Raw genomic sequence first — 23,035 nt, 5'->3', positions numbered from 1 at the left:
TAAATCATGTCAGTAAAGTCACATTCAGCCTTTACACTCAACTAAACCGGCAAATCACAAACTTTTGCATCTTTTCTTCTTTATCTTTCGGGCAAAAACAAACCAATTCTTCACATTTCAGCAGTGACTGTGCCAAATCTTGATTTTTTTTTTTTCCCCTCCGTCTCTCTCTCTCTCTCATTTCCTAACTCACAAACATGGCGAGCTGTTGCTCGTCGCTGTCTGAACAGCGGGCTACTATCTCCTCTCCAATAACAATTACATGAAGTGGTGTGTTAAATGAGGTGGCCCACGGTTCAGAGGCGAGGGCTAATCGCTGCAGTCTGCTCCCTAAAATACGGCGATAATGACGGGAGGGGTGGGAGGATTCGGCCGCCGCCAAACGCCTAATTTAACCCAGGCACGGAGCCCACGTGTGGACACGCACAGGCGGTGGAGGATCGAAAAGCCAACGGGAGGAAATAAAAAATTTTTAAAAAAAAAGACAGTTTGGACACTGAGGTTGTCAGAAAAAGAGATACACATATGTCTTCTCTTTTTGGCGAGGCGCGGAGGTGAAGGCAGCGTCTGCTTGTGCTCTCAAAAGATGGAAGGCGGCCCGCGGCGAGGCGATCTATCAACGGGTGGGGGTGCGGGTGGGTGGGATGGGTGGGGGTGGGGGGGGGGGGCTCTATCTCTCCTTTATGGCCCTCTCCATCATCACATAGACGCCGTAAATCCTTCCTCAAACTGACGTGCAGCCACTGACATGTGGTTCCTATCTCTCTCGCCGTTTCGCAATGGCGGCGACGTCGCGGATCCCAGGAAGGCACCGGAGCCTCACCTCTGGGGTTCAGAGGCTGCGTGAGAGAGTGTCAGGCGTTCTGAAACACTGGAGAAAGCAGAGGGCGGACGTGATTCTTGGATGCGGTGCTTATTGAAACGTCTCGGAGCGGGCGGGCCGGGCCGGGTCTAATGGCGATCAGCTGTTGATAGCAGCTGGCCGTATTTCTTTTGGCCGCTCCGCCATGTTGGACCGCTCTGCTTTGTACTGCTCCAGATCTCCGCTGCTCTCAGTGGCTTTTCGATTAGGATAATATGAGCTTTGTGTGCAAAGTGCGTGTGCACGTAGGCGTTTTTTCTCTTTGTGTCTTTTTTTTCTTTTTTTTAAAGTCGTTCATTTCCGGAGAGTTTTTTTTTTTCTTTCCATTTTCTGTTGCGGACTACGCCCGGCTATAACCACATTACCACTTTATACACCGCAGCCTTTTATGGCTCCGCAGAACACTGAGTTCTTAATTAGCCGCGTACTGAAATTCATTAAAGGGAGACTTTCTCCGACCTCCAGGATGTTTTCATGTGGGTTTTTGGTAATCCAGAGTGGGATTGGGGACATTTGGCCCCGGGATTGCTGTCGTGAGGTTTTCCTGGCTCGACCCTTTACCAGGCAAGGCCGTCTCACAGCCCCTTGAAACTACGTTTTCAAGTGAAAACAGAAAAGTTTTTGAAAATTGTTCCAAAGACGACACTTTTCTAACGCGGTTCGACTCCATCTCCATGTAAATGGCAAAAAAAAAAAACTTTTCTGTATGTGTGTGTGTGTGTGGGTGTGTGTGTTTGCATGCATGTGCTCATGTGTGTGTTTTCATTACAATAACAGCACCCACTAGTGGCCCCAACATGAAAATGATGTTTTCATCGTTTCTGCCGGTGCCATGTAAACAAATATAGTTTTCAAAACGTTTTCATGGAAGCGTGAAACTTCACTTTTAATATTCTTTTTTCATTAGCATATAACTACTGTGAACAAGATTTTATTTAGGTGTATTTAGTTTTTAGTCATGAAATATATAAATCCATGGGACACTATAACAGTTAATCAGTACATGACTGGCATTTTTTTCTTTTATTCTTGTACTGGGTTTCAGTGGACCAACATGTCTTAAGACTTAAGACTTTGTAGGAAACCAGTTTCACAACGTGTGAGCGGGACACTGCAGATCCACTCACACACCGTAACTCTCATTCTCTCTCTCGTGCTGCCAAAATAAAAGAATGTAGTGAAAATGCCGAGGAGGGTGTTTGTACGGCATGCAACAACAGATTGTCACTTATTATAATACATGCATCCTAATGAAGCTCCTAATTTGTTTATCTTCCTTTTTTATTTAGTTTTTAAGTCCCATCGTTTTAATGTATTCCATAATCTGAATCTCAATCATTAAGATTCTTAATCGCTCCATTTTAATGCATTTCTTTGTAAACCACTATGAATGGCCTTGTGTCTGACTGGTACTCTTTAAATTAATGTGCTTTTGCTTAATGAAATAGGTAATTCAACAAACATCGTCACAATTGAGTTTACAACATTTAAAACCATCAGTTATTTTCAGGTGTTGTTATGTGGAATAAAAAAAACAAAACAAAGTTATGACATGTTATTGGGCGAAATTTACCAGAAAGAAAGAGAAAAGGTCATTTATAATTATGTCCTAATGACTTTAAACAATAGATTCTTCTGAATTGGATATAAACTGAATAGCATCGGTTATAAAAGAGGTTTATTCATTATTAATCTCGAGGCTAACTTTTCAACCTTTTCACTCCCGCCTCCCCTGTTTGTGTGTATGTTTGTGTATTTCCGTGTGTCGTCCTGGGCAGGTGCATATGGACGTGTGCTCTGAGTGTCGCTCCGTTCATACTCGGCAGCAGTGGGAAACCGTTTTATATGCATTGAAATTTGCCCGCAGGAAGCCCCCAGAAGACGGGCCATTACCTCACTTGAGTGTAGGAGGCTGAATATGTCGGTGAGGACCCGGGGCTCCAGCCGGCGCTGACACCGGAGCGCTGCGGCGGGCGTGAATATGAAATACGGCCTCTTAAGGTGGAAGGCGCGCGAAACTGAGCCGCGGGACTTCTAAAGGCGGCGTGCGTGAATCTGAGCCGGGGCTCTCTTAAGGCGGTATGCGCAGATCTGAGATAGTCTCCGTTTTTTGTTTTTTTTCGGAGGGCTGATGGACGAGACTCTGACAGACGCTCTGTGGGGGGAGATGGGGGTGGGTGGGGGTGTGTGTGGTGGTGGTGGGGGGGGGGGGGGGGGGGGGGGGGCAGCAGATTGAGCGGGCCAGGTGGAGAGGCTCGGCGCTGGCATGCCGGGCACTTCTATGTTTAGCCCTTACATGATGTTACATGTGCTGTTTTTTCTGGGCCTGCTGTGGGATGTGAGGGCGAGCGAGCAGATCTCCTAAGTGGTCCCAGCACCGCCACGCCCCCCCATCCCGTTTCGCCCCCCCCCCGCCCCACGCTGCCGACGCGCTCAACCTCTTTACTGCTTTTACAATTGTTCAACTCCAACGTGTGCGAACGCCGCACATCGCAAAACAGTAAGCTAGATCCACTCTTTATTTATTATCTTTATAAGGAAACAATTAGAGTTCACTTGACCACCGTCCCCTGAAATTATGACAGTTAAGAGTTCATGTAACCGACCACATACAGCAAATGATAAACGTAGCGTTGAGCGACTTTAGCTTGTTTGGCTGAGTCGTCGCCATTACAAAGCACAGCAGGACGAGTTCAACAAAGTACATTAAAGCAACAAGTGGGTTTTGTTTGGGCCTCTTTCACAACATTGTTTCAAGTAAAAACACTGTTTCCAAAAGGTCTTGAGTTTACATGGAAACAGCAGAAATGCTAAAGACAATGCCGTTTTCATTTTGGACCACGAGTGGGTGCTGTTGTTTGTTTTTCTAATGAAACCATACGTCGACATGAAGACTACATTTTCAAATGGTTGCATTTTTTTTTTTTTTACCTCGTTTCCACAGAGTCTGAGCATTTTTGAAAAGTTCACACCCAAAATGCAAGTTTTGCATTTTCACTTAAGAAACGTTTATCGCGTAAACATGAAATTAGGTTTGCACATTGTGAAATGTCTCATTTAGCCTGAGGCAGAAAGTTTGGATTTTTTTTTTTTGTTGCTTAATCTTTGAAACCATGATTAATGACTCTTGTTTTAAAGAACTGAAAAGTATGTACAAACTAAAAGTTTACTTCACGTAGTCAACACCTCAGGGCACTTCAGTACAATAGTTTTTCCTTTTGTAGCATATTTGTGAGCGAGGGTTATGTATAACATTATACTTTTAATGGCATATGTTAATATTTAATGAACTCACAGGACATATAAAGCTGATTTCTGAGTACATACTCAACTATTTTACTATCCTTAATCTACAGACACAAACTAACAAAGGTTTCGAATTTCTTTTGTCATGCTAAACAACTGCTCATACTCACTTTGAAGTCATCTCTCAAGCTTTGTTCGTCATTTGTTCTTTTTAAATTCCTAATTGGAAGCAGCAAACAATGTGTCATTGATTTCTATTGATTTGGACTCATTCTTTGTTCTTTCGTTCCATGTTTTTGTCTCCTTTAATCCAGCAAAACACAGTAAAAAAAAAACACCAAGAAGTTGGGCGAGCTTTAAACGATTTTGCTTAAATAATTGAGTCAGGGTTAATCCAGAAACTCATTTGAAACAGGTCTGACTGCCTTCGTTTCTGAAATAACAAGGCGTCGTGTTCATTAACATCAACAAGTTGGATAATTCATGTTTTGAAGATGTGAAATCTGTTCAGAAGTTGTTTGAATATGAAAACATGGAGGTTCTTGGGTGGTTTCAATTCATCTTAATAATTGCGGTTGACATTTTAAATCAACAAAATAAACAAGGTAGAAATAAGCCTAAACCAATATCGGCTTCTTAAAACTGCAGTTAGAAGTTACACCAAGGGTGTCAAACATAAGGCTCCAGTCTGGCCTGTCAACCCCCCCCCCCCCCCCCCAAAAAAAATCCAAAACAAAACAGAAAACATTGATTTCCTCAGAATAGTGGACACAACACAACTCTTCAATCATTGTGGGCAAACTAGCATTAGCCTCAATGCTTTAAAGCCATGCAGTGAGGGTGAGTTTGTAAAAACATGTAAAGTCCAACCGCTTCATGTTTTCTAGACATTTCACTACATTCTGAACCAGAAAATCTCATTAAAATTGTCTTGATTTTAAGATTGTAGTCATTTTCAGTGTTACACTCCGTTGAATTACACTCAATGTGGTGAATCGTTTCTTCCGTTTGTCGTGTGGCGAACGTTTTTGGAAGTAGTTTACTTATTTCGGTCAGAAAATGAGCTAATTTTTAAAAGTATTTCCAGAACGTGCCCCAAATATATGGGACCCATAAAACGCTGCATTAAAGCTTCTCTAATCACTGTCACCAGGAGAGAGGGGAGTCGAGGGACCACCGTGAAATCCCGCTCATGGTGATCACAATAACCAGAAAAATTATGTGCGAGAGCCACGAGAGAGCGATCGGTCTGGGTTTTCCATTAAAAAACATGAAAACGTAATATCTCCACCGCGTTTTCCCCCCCCCGCTCAAGCCGCCTCTCTCCGGAGCTCAGTCGGAGGCTGTTTGGCGATGGAAACGCTGGATGTTTGGGGCGCTGGTGCAGCCCGTCGAGACGTCGCATGTGAAATTGGGCCAAACAAATAAAGTCAGAGCGCAGCGCGCTCACACACGGACCTCCTAGCTGGAATACGGGACCTGCGGGAGTTTTAAATCAAGGATGTGCTCCTTCCCCGGGTCCCTCCTCCACTTCCCTTAACATTTTTCTCACATCACTTCTTTCACTAGTCCATTCCTCAACCCCTCTTTTTTTTTTTCTACTGTTTCTGTCTTCATACCTCAAATACATTTCCCTTCACCCGTTTTTCTCCTCGAACAACAGGTTTTTTTTTTTTTTTCCCCCTTCTTTTCTCCACGAGCCCTGGAGTTTTTAGCATCTCCCCACAGAACGACTATTACTCTGCCAGCCGGCTCCAGCTCACTTTGATGTGTGTGAGACCTCACTGGTAGATAAGTGCTGGTGTCGGTGTGTGTGCAGCAGTGACGGTGGTGGTAGTGTGTGTGTGTGTGTGTGTGTGTGTGTGTGTGTGTGTGTGTGTGTGTGTGTGTGTGTGTGTGTGTGTGTGTGTGTGTGTGTGTGTGTGTGTGTGTGTGTGTGTGTGTGTGTGTGTGTGTGTGTGTGTGAAAGCTCCGCGAGGCTTGTCATGGGCGGATGATTGAGTCCAGACGTTGTGGGCCCCCCCCCTCCCCCCCCCCCCGCCCTCCTACCCACACTCTGGTTGTGCTGGGTTCATTCTGTCAGGCCCAGGGCAGGCGGGTGGTGGTGGTGGTGGTTGTGGTGGTGGTGGGGGCTCCCTGGGGTGCAGTAAAGTGATAGGGCTGCGCAGAGGGGGCTATGGATGGCCCCTGGAGAGGGGGGGTCAGGGGTCAGAGTCTCGGCCCTGCAGAGCGAGGATCGGGGCCGTGTTACTCAAACAGGCTTCAGGTGGTCTCGTCCATGTCACATCTGGATTTCTGTCCGCGGGTTTGCATTAATGTTCCCTCTGCGTCTTCATCTATTCCTAAAATCTCTGACATTTTGCTGGTGACCACAGTGTCTTTTAATGGACTTAATGGAGTCGGGGGAAGATAATGGCAATGTCAGCCACGCTCTTTTAAACAAAGTCGGAGGACCTTCAGCCACAATTTGAAGAAAATACTTAACCTTCATGTTTTGGCCGGCGTGAAAGAGTGGTTTTCTTTATGACCGTTGGGATGATATCATAGATAATAGAGATGATCCTTGCAACTTAGATTAAAAAGGGAAACTGTCAAAATGTTCCCTTAATAGCTACATTCATCATCAGGTGTTTTAAACTGTGTCCCCGGGGCTCCTTTACATGAAAATGTTTTCAAGTGAAAATGCAAAACCGGCAAAACGGAACTATTTGAAAATGCTCTGGCTCTGTCTGTCCATGAGAACGTTGCAATTGTAAATGTTTGTAGACAGTTCTCTGTACACTCCTGTGTGGTTTCATTGTAAAAAAACAAACAACGCTACCATGTGGCTCTTGATACGAACGTCGTCATTTTACTCGTAGATTGTGGAGAATCACTGGAACGGTCCAAAACTAACAAATAATTTCAGTAATATGATTACTGATTATTCTCTTGCATGCAGTTCAGTTGGGTTTAGTGTGCTTGTGCTTCATTAATGAATAAGAAATAATAACATAATCAAATAAACTACCTCGGTTACTAGCATGAGCTGCGAGGTGTGTGTGTGTGTGTGTGTGTGTGTGTGTGTGTGTGTGTGTGTGTGTGTGTGTGTGTGTGTGTGTGTGTGTGTGTGTGTGTGTGTGTGTGTGTGTGTGTGTGTGTGTGTGTGTGTGTGTGTGTGTGTGTGTGTGTGTGTGTGCGTGTGTGTGTGTGTGTGCGGGCCTCCACACCTGCAGAAGTGCTCATTTACTCAGGCGGCACTGAAAACTGAATAGCAAGCAGCAGCGGGGGAGAATGAAGAGAGAATTGTGCTGCACAGGGAAATAATTGCATCCCCCCACCAATAGAAGATCGACTTCTTCAAAAGTAAGGAGGAAATCAGATGTGGGGAAAATTAAAGCTGCAGTGATGTCAAACTTCCCTTTGTGTGAGTGGCTTTGTGATTACCTCCACAAGTTTTTTTCCCTCGTTGCCATCATCCTCATCAGTTTCCAAGCAATCCCACTGCCACAAAGGAATTGATCAATTTTATGATCCAATCAGACAACAACTTTGTCAGACTCTTTATACGGGTATTGATTTCAGAATCGACTTTACATTTATACTGAATGTTTTTGTGTTTATTTACATGTGAGGGAGCTTTGCGTGATTACCAAAAAGAGGCATATCTTCTTTTTAAATCAACTCTTTTGAAGTTTTGTTGGATTTTAAGTCGCAAATTGATTAGGGAGTCCAGTTCAAAAAGGTTTTTTTCTTTTTTTTATCATTTAAGTAGCATCAAATACCTTCCAGGAAAGGATTTGCATTATTTTGGTTGGCAGAATGGCATGATCTTTAAATTTCACACATTTCTTTTTAACTTTGTCAAATTTTTCCGGTTGTGTGATAAAATTGTTTTTAAATACTTTTATACATTTGAATTATTTTCTCATTATTCATTGCATTTAAAAAAATAAAGTAAATATGTTGCTATATTTTCATATAAATAATAATGTAAATAATTGTCAGGATTATCTGTGTTGTGGTACAAACTGGTTTGACATGAATAGCACCCTTTTCACTTTCTACAAAGCATTGGTTGGTTGTCATAATGGCCACTGTTTCCTCATATTCTGCTGGTTCCTTATGTTATATTGTGTTATTTTCATTAGTTTAAACTAAATCTATATTCCGTACCTTCAAATTGTTTTCTACAAAATCAGGCAATCATGTATGAAAATTATATATTCAGCTTGACCAATCAAATGAGGAATTAAACCCCCTTTTTAGATTATTTTTGGGAAGGCTCATTCATTTCTTTTTAGCACTGACAGGAGATTTTAATAACCCCACTTCGTCTAAATGATTTAACATGATGTGGAAGGATTAAGAAGGAATCCAGTTTCCTGAAGGCGGGTAGGAAGGTGAACAAGGCTTGAAGCCTTTCATGGGAAATTGAGTTTTTCCAGGAGACTTCTTTTTAAACTTCGCCTCCCATCCTTCAGCAGCTCCTAAGATGGACGAGATGGAGGTCAGAGCATCGCCTGGCTTTCAGACACTGACCAAACACTGGCTCTGCGGCTGAATAATGGGCTGTCAGTGACCCTTGACCTCCGCTCCGAGTCTAAGGTGTCAGATCGATATCGTCTGAGCACGGCCAGCGTCTCGTCTGATGGGGGCGATTGTCCGCGCCCAACATACAGTATGTGCTACCTGCTCATCCTCTGAAGTCTCAGTGTGATTGCATCGTGACGGTGTGGCGCATCCTGACTGGTCTTCAGGCCTCTGCAGCAGGTGCTGATGGGACATGTGTTGGTATTTTAACAAGACGCCACGTGGCACGAGACGCGGCAGGCGAGTAATTGTGTGTCGTCTACTTTGTACTGCATGTACACACTGTCAGGTATGTTGAAAGCACAGACACTGTAGCAGGAACGTTGTTGTAAAGTGGTTCCCTGGCAACACCGGCAATCTTGTTTAGCTCAGAGGGGGTTAATGAGTCGCCCTGTCGGCCCCCTCGGGGTTTTACACTGGCTGAATGATGGAGACCTGCTGTGTGTGTGTGTGTGTGTGTGTGTGTGTGTGTGTGTGTGTGTGTGTGTGTGTGTGTGTGTGTGTGTGTGTGTGTGTGTGTGTGTGTGTGTGTGTGTGTGTGTGTGTGTGTGTGTGTGTGTGTGTGTGTGTGTTATGAATGACAGCAACCCTTCACTGCTGTTGCTGCTTTGACCTCCATGACACCAGAATCGCTCCGTCAGTAATTAACCTGCCTCATTCATGTAAGACAGCAGGAGAGGCGCTCGTCTCGGTTTGAACGCCGTATATATTCATACGAAAGGGTCACGTCTGTTCTCCTCTGCTTCCCTTATTGACATCCTCGACCCCTGAGCAGGAGAAGATGGATGGACGGATGGGTCAGGTCACTCCAATAGAGTCACTCATGCTCTAATTATTTGCTGAACTTTGTGTGGAACAACACTTCAGCTCCTATTGAGAGGAATCTTTCTCAACTGAACCGTTGACTCTGACATCAGAAGGGCTCGGGAGGATCTGTTCGATTGACAAGACACTGACAAGATGACATTTGATTGACTTGCAAACCATTTTCTTTACTTTGGAAGTCTAAATACAATTTAATGAAAATACTGCTCATTCCAGTTCAGTTTCGGTAGACATTGGAGGCAATCCCACTTTATTACATCAGAAAACAGGCAGTGTACAACCGGAATATTTAACCAGAATCATCAAAAGACAAACAGAAACTCATTTACAGATAATCTGGAGAGTCAAAGGTTTACCTCGTGAGTGTTTTTTGTTGGTGGAAACCACTACAAGGACAAGACACACGTCAGCCCTGGTAGAACATGGCAAACTCCACACAGAAAGACAGAAAGGCTTTTACACAGTAACGATTTCACGTGAAAACGCAAAAACGTTGTCACATCTGGTGGCTCCGTTAACAGTGGCCGGAGCCACTGAAAATACAGCGTCTTTAAAACGGCGTCAAAGGTGGAACTTCTCAGAAAGGCTCGGGCTCCATTGCCGTGTAAATGGGCAAAAAACGAGACCTTCCAAAATGTCTCGGGGCTTGTCTCCTTGTTGAGGTCAGAAATGCTGCTGAAATGTGCATCAAGGCCACACTAAATACTTCTTCTGCACATGTGCGAGTAGATGGACAATAACCAAAATGGCGGCCCCCAGAGTGACACGACTCCCATATTGTAGTTTTATAGTTGAGTCACTTCTAATAGCATCGAATTTGTCGTCTATCCACACAAATGCTTGTGCACTCTCCCTTATTAACATTTACTGCTTATTGTTCTGTGCTGTGTTGACAGTGTTTCTGTCGTTGCCATGGGAGCGGCATCGTTACCAAAACATTGGCGTGTCAACACAAAACTTTTCTGAGATGAAAATGTTGCGTACCTGGATACAGTTGTCAGAAGCTAAAACAAACACACCTTCCGTAAGGTAACCCCAAACCTCGATGTGTAGATTGATTCGGGTTTCATACATCTTCTCGAGAAGTCTTCTCTTTTGGCAAACCAAACATACAATGGCAGTGTGTGTTTCAGTCCCAGGCTGCCCCCTGTCTGCGTGCAGAACTGCCCCCGGGGCAACAAAATTCCCAAGTCGCCCGTGATGAAGACCCAGCACCTGGCAGGGTCGCTCAGGTTCCTGGTGTCTGGGAGAAAGACTGACAGCATATAGCACTGACAGAAAACTAAATGAAAAACAGCTCTCTTTCGTTTGTCCACATCGTGATTCTCACAGAAATTTCAGCCGCTTCATGGAATAGTTTACAATAATGACTCTGACGTCGCTTTTAGGCTGTCGGTTTAATTCTGTAATAGCTTTTTAGTAACACACATGATGGCATCTGTGTTCAAATTTGTGTTCTACACAGTCCCGACGGATTTTTAAAGTCTGCACTGTGATATAAGATACATCAGTAAATGCTCTTCTAATGAGTTTATGAACTTGTACTTGTCTTAAAGAAAATTGCTAACACATGGCTAAAGATTGGCTAGAGGGGCTGTTTGGGAACATTCTGCTGCGGAATATTCAGCCAGTGGAGGATTGTTGTGTTCATGGCTTCTCAACATGTATCTGAATCCACTTGTATTGTATTAAAAATGAGTTTCGGTACAAAAGGTCAGCATGCGAGCTTAAATAACAGGTTGTAAGCTGTTGTTGCACTCTTGCTCCTGTGGTGAAGTTCTGTTAAAGCCTGACATTTGAGTTTTACTTCCAGTAGATGACAAAATCCAGAAGTTTTTTTTTGTTTTTTTGTTTTTTATGGTATTAAGTTCATTTTGGAGAAGAACCCAATAGCAAATGGACATTTCCTATTCGGTTTTCGTCAAGAGAGCCACAGTAATGCTAACGTCTAAGCTAACAAGGGCAACATTTTGGGATCTAACATTTAACAGTAAAAAGTTTTTTCTTCAGTCACACAGAAGGTGTAGCTTGATGAGATAAGAGAGGGAGGAGTGAATAAAGGAGTATGGAGCCTGGCCGTCAGCCGGGCACGCTGCTGCCGCTGCCAAACGACGAGTTAGCGATCGGCACCATCAGGACCACCGGCGTCCATAAACACACCGTGCGCCCTCATTCATCCTGCCCCTGCTTCCTCCCGCTCCCCCCCAGCCTCTGTAGTATTTTTTAACAATCCGAGGTGCCTTCCCACAAGCGGCAATGTGTTTTCAATCTGAGGCCAATTATTCACCTCCCCTGGATTTGTTCCCAGCGGGAGAAAAAAACAGAAAATGGAGAAGTTTCTATCCTTTACAGGCTCCAGTTTTCCCATCTCCGTGCTGTCAGCGCTCAGCTGGCCTCAACCCTCTGGCAGACACATTATGTGCTTAAAAAGTGTGTGTTTGTGACAGATGTGTGTGTATAATTAGGCCGACTAAGTAATAATGGATTCAACTTCTCTGGCGGAAAGCTATGAATGATGGGACAGGTGGAAGGAGGGTGATGGAGACCTCAGCGAGCCCGAGGGCAACGGGACGGACAGACCCCATCTGGTGTCATGGAGGGGCAGAGTCAGAGCCCCATTAGGCTGTTTTATTCTTTCAAAGCGCCGCCTGGAGGCCGCGAGGGGGAACTTCGGGCTTTGATTGCGTGCCGCGGAGGCTTGCGGGGGAGTAAATTGATGGACTTGATATAGAAGCAGCGTGAGGTCTGCAGTCTGTGGTTTATGTGTTTGCGTCTTTTAGCACAGGCGCTACCGCCGTGTGTGTGCGCGCGTGTGTGTGTGTGTGTGTGTGTGTGTGTGTGTGTGTGTGTGTGTGTGTGTGTGTGTGTGTGTGTGTGTGTGTGTGTGTGTGTGTGTGTGTGAAGACAGGAGCCTCATGTGTTTCTGTGGGCTGAAAGCATCTCCTCTCTGCTCTCTTTGTGGAATAACCCTGGGAAGCTGCCCCTCATCTGACCCGACTGTGTTCATGAGGAAAACAACGGGAGGGCTTTATCGTCTTCTCCTCCTCCTTTTTGTACCTTCCTTCGCTCTCTTGTTTTCGCCGCATTCTTCTACTATCTCATTTTCAACACTTCCAGACGTTTTTTTTCCCCCCCTGCGTTCTTTTGCAGTTTGCTTAATTCTTTCTTGTCCTTTTCCTTGCCTGTCTCTCTCTTTTTTTTTAACCTTTCCCCCTCATTGTTCTCACATTTATTATTCATTTGGAGCTCCAGACTCTTCTCTGGCTTCATTCGCTGCTCTCTACCAACTTGTGTTTGACCCTCGTCTCCTTCTCCTCTCATGTCTCCAATTGGCTTCTCTTTATTTTCTCAAACAAACCTATTTTCCTCTTTATCAAGGTTTTGATTTCACTCAAAATGCTGGAAGTTAACTTGAGTAGCTTTTTGGTACGTCAACCCCATTTGAATTGGAAAATCAGCAAATTAAGTTCGGTCTTTACAGCTTGGTTGTCAATTTTTGCTGACAAGTAAAATCCATGCAAAAGTGATTTGGAAAAATTTTAAGAAAAAAAAAATACCGTCTCCCATAAGTAAAGTGCTGAAAATGCTGCAGGATAATTACAACAGCAACTGTGATAAAGCTCTATTCAACAGTTCACTATAAAACATTGATCACTTCATCTCACATAAATAACCAATAATGCCTCAGGTGAGTCACAGGAGAAAACTCACTATTGCTCGTAGTTATTTGCTATATGTGCTAATAAATTCTGTACATTGGTTTTTAAACCTAATTTATGAAACTTGAATCAAACTTTTTCTCTGAATTGTTAATTTGACTTGCAACTATGCAACTGCCACCCTCGCTTTGATTCCTTTGCTTGTCTCCAAAGTACTTTTCCCGACTCGAGCGCCTCAGGTTTTGCCAGCTCATGATAGGTGAGTCCGGATGAAAAGAAGCACATGTGCGCAGTATAAAACAAAATGTAAACACATAAAGAATCGCACTCCCGATGTTTTTCCTGGCCACACGGCAAGCGCCTGACACATCCTGCAGTCCGTAAATGTGGGGGAATAAAACTGTAACGATTCATTTATGGGTCTGCAATTTCCCAAGAATTTCCCCCAGAACTTCCAGGAAAGATTTTTGTAATCTGGCATGGAGATTAGACCAAAGTTCCTTCGGCTTGAGTTTGTGTGAGTTGCAATGCGGTTTAGAAAATAAAGTTACACCACTAATTTCATGATTTGACGATTAAAACAAAAATGGGGGAAAAAAAACTCTCCTTAATTTGGCTTCTCTCCTATTTCTTCTCTTTTGTCGTCCCAACGTTCTCCGCGATCTGAGTGTTTTCTCTCTGGGCCCTGCCTTCCTTTACCTGCGTGGCACAGACACAACAGACGGGGGATAAAGAAAGCAAACAAGTGGGGGAGCCAGCTGAAAAGACGGATTAGACCTGGACGTGTGCTTTGTTAAGCGCTCCGGTTACTGATTCATTGATAAGCCCCTCTAACTAGCCGCGGGTAATTCAGCCAATCGGGGATCAATAATCCCCAAGACAAATAGATTTAGTGCTGCTTTTATTTGGTTAAAGGCTCATTATGACACTTTTATAACCAAACTCCACGGTTGATTGAGGGTGGGTTTTTTTTGTCTCTCTTTGTAAACATCAGGACCTCCTACTATCAAACCGTCTGATCCTTGATTGTCGCTCGACGGCAAAAGGAAAACAAGTGATGGAATTTTCTCCATCAGCCCCGCGAGGGCTTAATGACTCTCTAAATAGCCCACGGCAACAAAGCCGTTTAGAAAAAGAAATCAAGTGAATAAATCTTGCTTGTAATGAAAATCAGGAAACCCGGCTGTTGGAGAAGGTCTGTCGTAAACAAATGAAGGTTTGTTTTGCTCGCCGGGCGACGGCGGGAGCGGCGCTCAGGGTGGAGGTCGACGGGAGGAAGACGAGGGTTAAAGGACGATCGCGGATCTGCTCTGCGTGTTTTGTGGCTCTGGCTCCGCTCACTATTTCATTTCTGCCACTCAAAAACTTCCTCTCAGCCTCCATCTGGCAAACATCTGGCTCTCCTCTCTCTCTCGCTGATCATTTTATCGTCTTTTTTTTCTGCAAACTCCTACAATCCGTACGCAATCCCTCCCAGTCGCATTCGACCCAGATCAGGCCTTCAATCCAATCGTCCAATGACCACGAAGAAGAGCAAATGTTTCCAAGAAAACAGCGCATTTTGCAAACAGACAGGAATGTGCGCTTGATACCAGGTTTTAACAGTGGAAATGAGGAAGTTATTTCCACAGTAACTGGAGCCCACACTGACCGCCGCTTGGGTTTGAATGTGTAAATATTTTGAGAGTTCAGCAGAAGCTGCTCACTCAAAGATGTTGTGAGCAATTAACACAAAGAGGTTTATTCAACCTGCAAAAAACATTTGAGTTGAGTCAACAAAGAAAATCACAAAACGTAACGTTAAGGTGGCAGAAACATCTGCTGTATACACATCGCAAAAGAAACACAAATGTGATCAATCACGGTTGCTCCACACACAATATGTCTTTCATTCTGTAAAGTTAAGTCAGGTTGCGCAGGCGATGGAGCCAGGCCACACAAAATACCTTTTGAATCCAAGAAATTTCAAGATGCAAACATCATATTTCACTTCAGTGCTTCTGGATCACACACACGTTGGTGTGTTTGGGCCATTTCCTTTGACTTGGTAGTCTCTTTCTTTCTTCAAAATCTGTAAAATGTTCAACCCTGACACAAAATGTTTCTCACAGGCGGCATGTATGTAATGAATCAAACTACTCAGTCATCAGGACTTTTTTTTAAATGCTTCTCGTGTCAAATTCTGAAAGAAGCGTGATTTTGGTCAGTTTTACACTTGAACATTTAAAAAAATTTTTTACTTTAAACAGTCACTGAAGTGCAAAAAAAAAACCTGCATCTGGCAGACACACACACACACACACACACACACACGCACACACATACCAAGGAATGTGGCATGTGGATCGTCTCTTTTGTCACATTGTACCCTCCCTTGTGAGATCCGCTGGTTTATTTATTGCAAACTTTCCAGATGGCCTCCTATAATATTTTACATTGTACCCTATAGTACTTCCTATTGATCTGTTATGGCTGCGAGGTTTGGACGGGGTTCAGACGGCCTCTCCGACACGACCCAAAGTTTTGAATGCGGCTCAGCAGCACTTGAAGAAGTTTGAGTGTTGTCATGAGAGGCCACTCTGTACACCCGGTGTGGTTATCCTGATGACTAAAGTACATTTTCTTGCTCCACCGTCTCTTATTATTGTATCATGTTGCTGACATAATGTCATACAGCGCTGTCAAATCATGATCTATGACGGTGCGAGTCTTTTGTGCGAACATGACACTGTGATGCTGTGGTTTTATTGGCCGGGTTACAAAAGCCCTGTATGCATAACTAGATTTAGCAAGAAAAAGGATCCTAATGCACCGAGCGCTGCAGCCTATTACCAAATGTTAATATTAATGTATCCTAGAATTCCATCCAACAAGATCATTAAAATAAAATGGAAGTATTGACATGATTTTATTATTTCGCGGTATTGTTTTAAAAGATTAATGAGGGGACGTCCAGGCAGAGCTGACCCGAGAAGTCTGTCTTACCGTGAGACTGCAAGTTTCAGATCATGGTTTTAATTTTTGGGGGGAAAGTGTAGTTGACAGCAGTGTGGTGCGGTGGTTCGCGCCCTTCGCTTTCTGTGTGAGTTGCTTGTCTCCTCTTACTTAGTCCAACAATCCATCTATCCGTCTTTTATACCACGTGATCATGTTCAGGGTCGCGGGTCGCTGAGTTCACCATGACTGAGAGAAGATACACTCTGGACTGACCATCACAGAGAAAGACGCTCGCATTCACACCTCGATGCAACGTTGGCATCGCCGATTACCCTCACCCACGCACACACGGGTAGGACCTGCGAGCTCCACGCAGAAAGGCCCGGAAGCGAGACGCTAACGACTACACCACGGTCCTCCACCGATTCTTTGGGGTCTAGAAGTGACGCTCAAAGGTCTGCAGTTGTAAGCTATTCAGGTTTTACTCTTTAGACTTTGGCGCAGTGTTGGTATGGATTTTCTCGAACTTCCTTTCTTGAACTATAACTTTGATAAAGCAGGTTTAGATGATGATGGATGAATGTGATGGATGGATATTTCTGCAAGACATCACTTGACAATATATTGTCTTGTTTGGCTCCTAAGCAGGATACACATGCAGGAAAACACAAAGCTCTTGGTTCATCCGTCCGTCCATCGCTCTGTTTTTAGTTCGTCCATATTTTAGTCTTCTCCAACATTGCAGTACCACTGGGAACCATGAGGGGCAGTGTTGAGATTTGAAGCGTATAATAAGTGGTTGACCTGTTTAAATGATCATGCCCCTCTGTTGACTCAAAATTAGTGTGACACCCTCCCTCTTCTTCTTTTTTTTCATGTTTTTAACCAGCGTGTTGATTCAGAGCGCCCTCTGGTGGATTGATTGGCTCACATTCATTCCAATATTTTGCACCATGCATGGAAGTGTAAAGGCCACTTGAAAGGCATTAATCTTGATTTCATGGTTTTGTGGCGCGTGAATGAGTGTCGTTCTCATCATCAGACGGAGCTAAATCAACTTTCGATGTCAAAACACCTCCAACGTTTATAAACAAACAGCAAAATATTATTGGTACATATGTGAGACATCATTCATGGCTTTTCTTGGCTTGTCTTTTTAGTTTTTGATATCAAAAATAAAAGCAATCTTCTGCTAGTCTGAAATGAAAACAAATCATCATAATTATTATCATCATCATCATCATCATCTCTCTGAGTGCGATTCCCTGAAACAACAGACTTTTTCTTTTGTTAAAACCTGGAAAATAAAAGATTATCTAACCTTAAAAAGCAAAATTTGCCATTATTCTTCAAACAGTAAATTTCTATTAAAATGCTTCAAACGAGAAAAGTAACAATCGAACAAGTGTTTGCTCTCGTCGACAATTCACAAGAAAGAGTTTAAGAGATGCGCGAACTGAATTCTCAAGGCTACAAAGTTTTATTCTGGATAACCGCTGATTGCCTTTAAGGTGATTAACAGCATCTTCATCTTCATTTTCACTCGGCTTTCACATTTCCAGCGCAAGTAGCAACTGAAAAACAGCAATCGCACATTCTCAGGGAATTCCTTCAAGCATTTAGTCCTTCACGTTTAATCCGTGTTGTTTGAGGGTGTATTAGCTTTGTTTTTCCACCGATGCCTCTGGTTTTACTTACTCTGGTTTTATTTGCTCTGTTTTCTCACAGACCTCTTGCGGTATCCACTCATGCAGGCGGTTTTAGTTTTGTTTGCACAAGTTCTCAGATATCGATCGGGGAGTGATTCGCCTTCCAATAGGCTGCAGCTGATGTGTTCAGTGTTGAAAGACTTCACATCACTAGAGAAGCTCGTCTTTTCATCCAAAGCTCCTCCAGCTTGGACCTATTGTGTTCAATTTGTGGTGATTGTTTGCGTTTATTTCCAGTTTAAGCACAACGGGAGAGAAACTGCAAAAAAAATCACTCAAAGTTTCAGCTGTTTTTACCAGTTCAGAGAATCAGAAAACTTTGAGTTGATTATTTTTCTGAAGTGTCATGCTGCTCGTTATTAAATTCAGGCAACTTCAAATATTTGTTATTAATTATTCGTATTTACCTATTTATTCGAAAAGGAACTCAAATGTAGGTCCCGTCTTCTGAACTTCCATCGCTTGAATGAAACAGAAGCTGTGACCAGGAGGTGCCTGAAAGAGTTGAAGTCTCCTTTACTGTGATCTTTATCGTGTTACTTCAGAACAAGCGAGTTCCGCTTGTTAATTTTTACAGCGCACTTATTGATGACTCCACATATCCTGGTCTGAGCAGGTTCGTTGTCGCTTTGTGAACTTTTTTTTCCCCCACAAAAGGCATTAGTGAGAAACTCTTAATCCCGGCTCATCTGAGCTTTTTCTCCCGGGTCACATTTAATTGACAGCCGCTGACACCTTCATGACCAAAAAAGCTAACGTTTGCGGCGGAGGACGGAGCAGGCCGTCCCTCGGTGCCTCTGGTGGAGGACGTGATGGCGTGGAGCCGGCTCTCCCCCTCGGTAGCCATAACATCAGCAGCCCACTCTGAAAGTGAGAGGACTGGGAGGCCTGCTGTGCCGCCCGGAGCCGAGGCACCCGGCTGGCGCTCGCAGATGAAAAATGGTTGAGAAAACAAGAGCTTTGATTTCACTTTTTGGCCGTGCTATAATTAGAGACCAAAAGATTTAGAATGAGGCCGACAATGCCACGAGACACCCACACACCCCACTATCACGGACACATCCGCTCATTTGCAGCCCCTTCGCAAACCCGGTAGGACCGCCACTAATCCTGCAGCGCATTTACAATCCTTGTAACGACAACCCGATACCCCCGGCAGGCCGAGGCCGGCGCGCACGTCTTCCTTTATGCCGCTCGCGCATTCCGAATGTGAACGTGTCAGCGGCACCAACAGCTGCAGCCTCGGATCCCCCCCTCCCCGATCGCTCTCTTTCTCACCTGGCTCCCCGTCAGCTGATTGTTACTTGTAGGCGGAGCATCTGATCTGCGTCGGCCCCGTGGAAAGTCAAGAGTATCACCCCTCCGACGCCGCCCCCCCCCCCCCCCCCCCCGACGGGTTCGCCCATATCGGATCATCTGCCCGCTGCGTGCTCCAACACGGCCTCCCCTGACAGGCCCCCGTTGTGTCAATGAACAGAGGTGGAGTATTGAAGACATCCGCAGTATGTCAGTGATACTGAACCGCGGGCCATTAGCAGCTACAGACACACAAGCGGCCGGCTGTCCAAGCCTAATCTGTCTCCGCTAAAAGCCTCCCAAACGCAACCTTATACGGCGCCTATGGGAATACGTGTTTCCAATCGCTCTCTTCAGCAACGAATACCTGACATAACTGACCGTCGCAACATTCTTCTCCCCTCTCCTGTCCACTTGGTTTACAGTAAACACCCAAATAGAAAAAAAAAACCTCTCGGCCGTCTCGAGGCAAACCTTGAGATCGGGCCTCTTTTTTCCCACACCCGTAGATTCCACCAGGGTCTCTTACATCAAGCTGTCATATCAGGCTAATGAAAATCTCATTCTACAGAGAGGATCCTCTTAGAGCTGCTAAAGGAACATGCTAACCAGGGGATTAGCCCTGTAACGCTCAGGGACTTTGATTTCAGCACTGGCGTAAGTCATTGCTGCTCAGCACTAACATTGATATATGGCTCAAGACTGACGTGTGTCATGAGAGAATTCCACTCGAGGGGGGGGGGTCTCTTTCAAGTCCCGCATGAGGCTCAAGATGATTGAGACTGACGTGATGATCGAAAACCGAAGCGTCCATAACCTACATGCGTCTCTAAAGGTCGCACTTCAGCTCACTTGAACGTTTTCCAACTTGTTCCTCAGCTGCGGCCTCGTCGACACACACAGAGTGCCGTCTCTTGTCGACAGGTTTTTTTTTTTTTAAAGAGCATTTATAACTCTTGAAGGGACGAATCATCGCAGTGCGTGATGGCAGGAGACTCCCCAAACAAATCAACGAGTAACTTCCTCCACACTCAAACAGCTGCTCCCGATGTACCCTCTCTCCGCCTCGGTGAGATCTGAACTGAATGTTCAATGTGAGCACAACACAAAGCAGCGTGTGCATGCTCAGCGTAACATTAATTAGTGAATAAATCATTGGAAAGGTCAAGAACAGTGACGGCCGTCCAAATAAGGCTCCTGTGGGACTGATCTTTGCATGTAAACAGGCAGAGCAAACATGTTAATAACCAGCACTGAAATAAGCAGCGTTCGTGTTTGTGCTGACACACAAAAACACCACAATCATTGTTGATTAGAAACACAATTAAGTCCAGTTTTTTTTTTTTTTTCAAGTGGTCACATGTGTGTGTTTTTAGTCTCGTGTGTTCGGCCCTAAAGCTGCTCGGTGGTATCCTCCTGGCAACTATTTCACTGTATTAGTGCCACATTGTGGACACAATCTGAAGAGATGTTTTTTTTTTTGTTCTCTTGGGCATACACATAGAAAGGCACGACACTGACTCACAACTTCGATGAGAATGTCGAATGATTGAGAATAAAATCAAATATCATCTCCATTCAAGATTCGATTATGCCTGCTGGTGAGGTAGAAGCACAAAGTGTGTGTCGACCGCATTGTAGCATTGGCGTTGTCGAATGCCAAATGAAAAATCGTCACTACTATCGAGGGCCGAGTCATAAATTGACTTGAGTTTTGCTCAATGGTAATGATCTCTTAACAAAAAAAACAGTCGATTCATGAGCAACTGTTGCTCTGCATCACTTCGTCTTCATAGTCTTTGTCTGGAAATCTTTAAATTCAAAAAGTAAACAGCAACTTCAGCTTTTTCTTCTAATTTTTTGCATTGTAACATTCAGAGAAATGGACAATTAATTAGGCAAAATATCTCATTTAGAGTATAACAGGTCGGAGCCAGTGTGCCGGCTTCACAGTGGAGTATCGGTTCACACACTCACCTCATAGTGAGAAAAGATGCTTTAAAAGATGGGCGGATGTTATCCAATCTATTTGAAAAGCCCTGAGGCTTCACTTGCCCCAAAACGATCAGAAGCGTCACACTCTGCTGATTCTTTACGCTCCCAACCTAAACCTGCCTGGATATGTTGTTTCATCTCTTTCTTCCTCTCTCCCCTCTAGATTTTACCGTGGTGACTACCACATCGACGTGTGCATCAACGACTACCTGGACGTCTACTGTCCGCACTACATCAGCCCGGTGTCTGACGACCGGGCGGAGCGCTACGTCCTCTACATGGTGAACTACGACGGCTACAGCTCCTGCGACCACACCGCCAAGGGCTTCAAGCGCTGGGAGTGCAACAGGCCTCTGTCGCCCAACGGGCCGCTCAAGTTCTCCGAGAAGTTCCAGCTCTTCACCCCCTTCTCCCTGGGCTTCGAGTTCCGTCCGGGCAGAGAGTATTATTACATCTGTGAGTATTGCCGTGACTTAAAACCACCTGAATGTTGTAGCACCTCCGGGGAAGTCAATGTCTGCAGCAATTTGAGCCACAGTCTGTAAAAAGTCACAGATAAAGTGGAGTGTTCATTGTCATGTAGACTCCCAAACTACTGGGACTGCCCAGACTCGCAAAGTAAGGGCTTAATACTTATGTCTACCGACAACATCTTCAAGTTAAAACGCAAAGCTTTTCTTGTGTTCCGAGTGTCCATTTACACGACAACGCTTCTCGGAGCCACTTAACACGGTCGATCTCCGGCTTGATGTAGACGGCAAAAACCCTGTGAGCAAATGTTTTTTCTTGTTTGTGCGTTTTCCTGATAAAACACTGGCATTTCTCAAAGTTGGAATCCCGAGACTGTTCCGTCTACTATCAGCACCTTCATGAAATGTTCAGAATATTATCAACCTCCAAGAGCTTCATCAGTTGATCAAAATCAACGTCATCTCACAAAACTGGGGGGGGGGGCGCAGCAGTGTTCATATTTTGTTTTGCAATTCCTTTTGACTGAGGGCCAAACCCAAAACACAAGCCGGAGGGAGTAAAACATCTCCGCTGTCGAGGTCTCGCCTGAAGAGCCTTTTGTTGCAGACCGGCTGAGCTCAGCTTTCCCTCCTCGTGAGAAGAGTCGAGGAAAACAAGCAGCCGGGAAGTCGTGTTTTCATAAGTGAAGTCAGCGCCCTGCAGGGCCAGGAGAGACGGGCTCAATGAGGCACAGTGCGAGATTCAAGGTATTCAGCTGACACGTTGCGGTCAGGCAAGAATTTTATCCACATTGACAGGAAGTGGTAATCACAAAGGGGAAGAGGCAACAAAGGAGAGACTAAAGATAAGAGGAAGGGTGGAAAGTTTTTCCATAAGTTCCTCGCTGCCTTTTCTCAAAACGCTGCCTCAAAAGAAAACTATAAATTCCTCTGATTGATTGTGAACTTGTCTGGTCACTTTAGTCCACATTTTATTACTAAGAATGAAGTCACTGTGTCAGGAAAGAAAAAGAACGAATATCTGTGTTCTCCCGTTGTTAATGTTTATAGCAGTATAGTTCTCTGTGTGCATGTTTGTGTGGTTTCATTACATAAATAAGCAACAGCACCCACTAGTGGCCTATTCAATCATTTTGAAGTGATCCTGCCTTTGCAGTGTAAACGGACATTGTTTTCAAAACATTGCCGGGCAAACATGAAACTTTGCACCTCAAAGTTTCACCTTCATTTACACTATTTGATTTGCTAATGCAGTACGTGTGAAAGGGAACAAGTTCCGAGTTTTCCCCACAGCACATACAGAGACACCGGTGTTGAAGCTATAGAAATATGTTTAATAATATTAGAGTCAATGTTTAGTTGATTGTGCAGCCATCATACGTTGACCTCACGAAGAGCTTGAAGGATGTGGAGAAGTAAAAGTACTTCTGTGACAACCATCTGCGTAACACAGATCTGTTCCGA

The 23,035-nt window shown here is 44.4% G+C and overlaps 1 protein-coding gene across 1 annotated transcript in view; it reads left to right on the top strand.

Annotated features, from left to right (window-relative positions):
• LOC308140438 (ephrin-A5-like) overlaps positions 1–23,035 on the top strand; it is a 97,423-nt gene that overhangs the window by 62,621 nt on the left and 11,767 nt on the right. Inside the window, exon 2 of the mRNA XM_080510232.1 lies at positions 21,265–21,557. Within this exon, the coding sequence (XP_080366358.1) occupies positions 21,265–21,557 (293 nt within the window). The remainder of the gene's footprint in view (positions 1–21,264; positions 21,558–23,035) is intronic.

The sequence above is a fragment of the Blennius ocellaris genome (genome assembly GCF_963422515.1).
Source record: "Blennius ocellaris genome assembly, chromosome: 15".
NCBI lineage: Eukaryota > Metazoa > Chordata > Actinopteri > Blenniiformes > Blenniidae > Blennius > Blennius ocellaris.
The sequence above is the reverse complement of the archived record's forward strand: the minus strand, read 5'-3'. Positions and strand labels throughout refer to the sequence as shown.